Source organism: Xiphophorus maculatus, chromosome 2 (genome assembly GCF_002775205.1).
Source record: "Xiphophorus maculatus strain JP 163 A chromosome 2, X_maculatus-5.0-male, whole genome shotgun sequence".
NCBI lineage: Eukaryota > Metazoa > Chordata > Actinopteri > Cyprinodontiformes > Poeciliidae > Xiphophorus > Xiphophorus maculatus.
The window spans coordinates 24,015,298-24,018,454 of record NC_036444.1 but is presented as its reverse complement, the minus strand read 5'-3'; the positions used below and the strand labels follow the sequence as shown (position 1 = coordinate 24,018,454).

The following is a 3,157-nucleotide window of genomic DNA, read 5'->3' as shown; positions in this document are numbered from 1 at the left end:
TGGGGACGTTCACTACGGTGTGCTGAACTCCTGTGGGGCCCCCAGGCTGTCCAGGGGACGCTTCATCAACATGATCCATGGCTCTCAGCTCATGGATGGGATGGGGATCTGAACAATCTGTTAAAGGACGGGCTCGCTACCTGGAGACGGTTTGGTGTTTTATGATGTCCTGGCTTAACAGGGGAACTTTGACCACTCAACAACAGTTGGTATGCAATCCTGTCATTTCCAGTTGCTTTGTACGACGTACAGCGTCTTTCTTCTTAATAAGTTGTTTGTGTTTGCACATGAGCAAATATTAACTTTGAATCTTTATAAGCCTGAATTTGCATAATAATTTAAGTAGTTCTTTTCAAAAGTAATTGACTAGGGGTGTTGTGCAGGCGCAGGGCTTAAGCACAACCCAAATAAGGAGACCTTAGTCCTCGACGCAACCGTTGCAGGTTCGATTCCTGGCCTGGTGACCCTTGCTGCATGTCTTCCTTCTTTTTCTTTATCTTTCCTTTCTTACCGCTTTCAAATAAAGGCCACTAGAGCCAAAAAAACCCCCAAACAAAGTAATTGATTAGGGGCATGGTGATGGTACAGGAGGTAGAGGACATGATGTACAGAGGCCTCCGAGGTGCCGCATGTCTTCTCAACTCTCTCATTACCCACAATCCCATCTATCTGCTGTGAAGAAAAAGGCCACTAGAGCCTAAACAATCCATAAAAAAGTAATTGATTAAACTTAGAAGTGAAGATGGACTCATGAAAACACTTGAACTAAAGTCAACATTTATACTCTGAGTGTCCATTATCAGTGTGATTTCACCATGGGAACAAGTGACCTTTATTTGTGTGACCTTGTCTGATTGGAGCAGCTGGTTTTCTCATGATTGTTTGCTCCATTCTGCATCACATAATATAAATGTTATGATTCGTTTGTCATCATTTTGTCTTTCACAGTCAGATATTAGTTTTTATTATCTTCACTTTGTCAATTCGTCACCAAATATGTTTTTGGTTTAAAAAAACACAACAGACTCTACACACAAAAGAATTTATATTCCTGTGTTTTACAGAGAACAGGATTGTTTTTATTATCATCATGATGCAAGCTTTTCATTCATCGGAGCTAAAACACACATTGCAGATTTTAAGCCAGTGAACTTTATTCAGTTGAAGTTCTTCTTTGTTGCCTCAGATCTCACCACTAGTACAACTGTTACAGTTTTATTTGACCCACCAAAATAAAACCAGAAAAGCAGACGAGTCATGGTGTTTGAAAACCCCTCATACCTCACAAAAGTTACTTAGTTATAGCTGTAATGTCTATAATGGTATCTTGCCGTCTCTGCAATTAAAGCAAGGGGCACAACAATACAGAGAAAGACGAGTAAAGATATCAGGACGGTCGCTGTGATGTTGAGAGCGCGAGCAGTGGAGGCGTGACGTCTGGCTCCGTCCTGATCTCCGACCACCTTCCTGTCTCTGGCCTGGAAGCAGAAAAATATTCTTCTAATAAACGGTTCACATGGCGAACAAAGGGCTCTCCATTATTGCTGCTGCATCTTTGGGACTTTTGTCTCTGATTTACCAAATCGTACATTGATTTATTTATTTTTTGACAAAAACACTCTTTCAAAGTAAAAAATAGGAAGTTTAAAGGTTTTTCAGCAGCCGTTTTTAGCCTTTTGATCCACTAAATTGTGGGGTTTTAATCTAGACTCATAGTTTCAGTAGAAAGGCCATTTATAGCATTGAACTACATTGATATTTTGTTTGTTTTTTCTTTCTTATTCTCTACATATGTAATGTAATATAACAGCACAAGGAACAATTTTCTGTTCCTTTTTCTGTTTCTGAAAACACAAAACTAATAAACTGTTTAAAATAAAAAAATTCCTTGATATTTGAGTTTTGTGAAGTCACACTGTGACTTACAGCTATTTGTCTTTATTCCTTAATAAAATAAATTAAAATAAAAATAAATTTGTCCAAACTGCATCAAACCCATTTACCAAAATGGGAATCAGAAGCCAGTTTTTCAAGGACAAACAGAAAATGTTTGCATTCAAGACAAATTACTGAGAAACTATTATCATAAACTCACCCTGACAGAATAAATGAGAGCTACCAATCCAAGACAGAAAATATTTCCATAGACGAAGTTGCACAGCGACCAGACCAGATAATCAGTTGGAGGCTCAGTGGGGACGTTCACTACGGTGTACTGAACTCCTGTGGGATCCCCAGGCTGTCCAGGGGACACTTCATGTCTCCTGTCCTGCAGTGGGACGGTCTCAACAGGGTAAGGTTCAGAGGAGTACCCAGGATCCATTGCTCTCTGCTCAGCTGCAGGTGGACGAGGATCTGAACGATCTGTTACAGAACTGGAACGCTGTCCAGAGTGGGGTTTGTTTTTTATGATGGTCGCGTCTTAACTGGAAATTTCACCACTGCAAAATGGTCGGTGTGCAAAAACCACAATACTTTCATCTCTGGTCGCTTTGCAGCACAAGCATTCGACATGATTGTTGTCAGATTTGGGTCACGCAGGTGCAGCAACAGGGGGGAGGAAGAAGTACTACATTAGTACACAACCAGCCATGTTCAAAATTGTATTTTTGGACAACTGCAGTTGTTACCCCTTTACCTTTGGAAAATAAATTGTCTCCTTGAACACAATGAAAGTGTGAGGATCAGTGATGGCATAGTTACTTTGAAAAAGTAACTTAGTTAGATTACTGATTACTTGATTTGGAAAGTAACTAAGTTACATTAAAAGTAACTTTTTAGTTGCTCTCAGCAGCTGCTGAAAACAACGCTCTGCCACATGTGAAACTTACATTGAGTTTTGCTAATTCTTAATTGCAAGTTATTTTATAATTGTAACATCAACAATGTGTCTCCACTTATAAGGTTGAACTGAAGGGGAGATTATTTAATGGTCACAACAGTACAAAAAAAACTTTAGTAATTTGTGCGTTTTGTGTGTTCCTGCATTGTCTAGAAAACTCTAAATAGGATTTTAGAACAGCACACAGCGCGTCTCCTGCAGCTCCACAGCTCAGATGCTGCACAGATTTGTGACACTAATCTTAATATTAATAATTATAATGGCGTTTAGTTCCACAACTTTACGGACACGTTCACTCGTGGCTGTTTTCGCGTT

General features: G+C 39.5%; 1 protein-coding gene across 1 annotated transcript; it reads right to left on the bottom strand.

Moving 5' to 3' along the window:
- Window positions 1-1,042: 1,042 nt before the first annotated feature.
- LOC111611373 (dispanin subfamily A member 2b-like) lies at window positions 1,043-2,385 on the bottom strand. Its single transcript, XM_023347771.1, has 2 exons — window positions 2,096-2,385; window positions 1,043-1,478 (listed from the first exon to the last, which is right to left on the bottom strand). The coding sequence occupies exons 1-2, from the start codon at window positions 2,321-2,323 to the stop codon at window positions 1,296-1,298; spliced, it is 411 nt and encodes a 136-aa protein (XP_023203539.1). The 5' UTR covers window positions 2,324-2,385; the 3' UTR covers window positions 1,043-1,295.
- Between the last annotated feature and the right edge of the window lie 772 nt (window positions 2,386-3,157).

Excerpts from the sequence above, each read along its gene's own strand:
- LOC111611373 (XM_023347771.1), bottom strand. The coding sequence starts at position 2,323 with ATGGATCCTGGGTACTCCTCTGAACCTTACCCTGTTGAGACCGTCCCA. Across the intron at positions 1,479-2,095 it reads CTCTCATTTATTCTGTCAGG|GCCAGAGACAGGAAGGTGGT; the intron begins GTGAGTTTATGA and ends TTCTGCTTCCAG.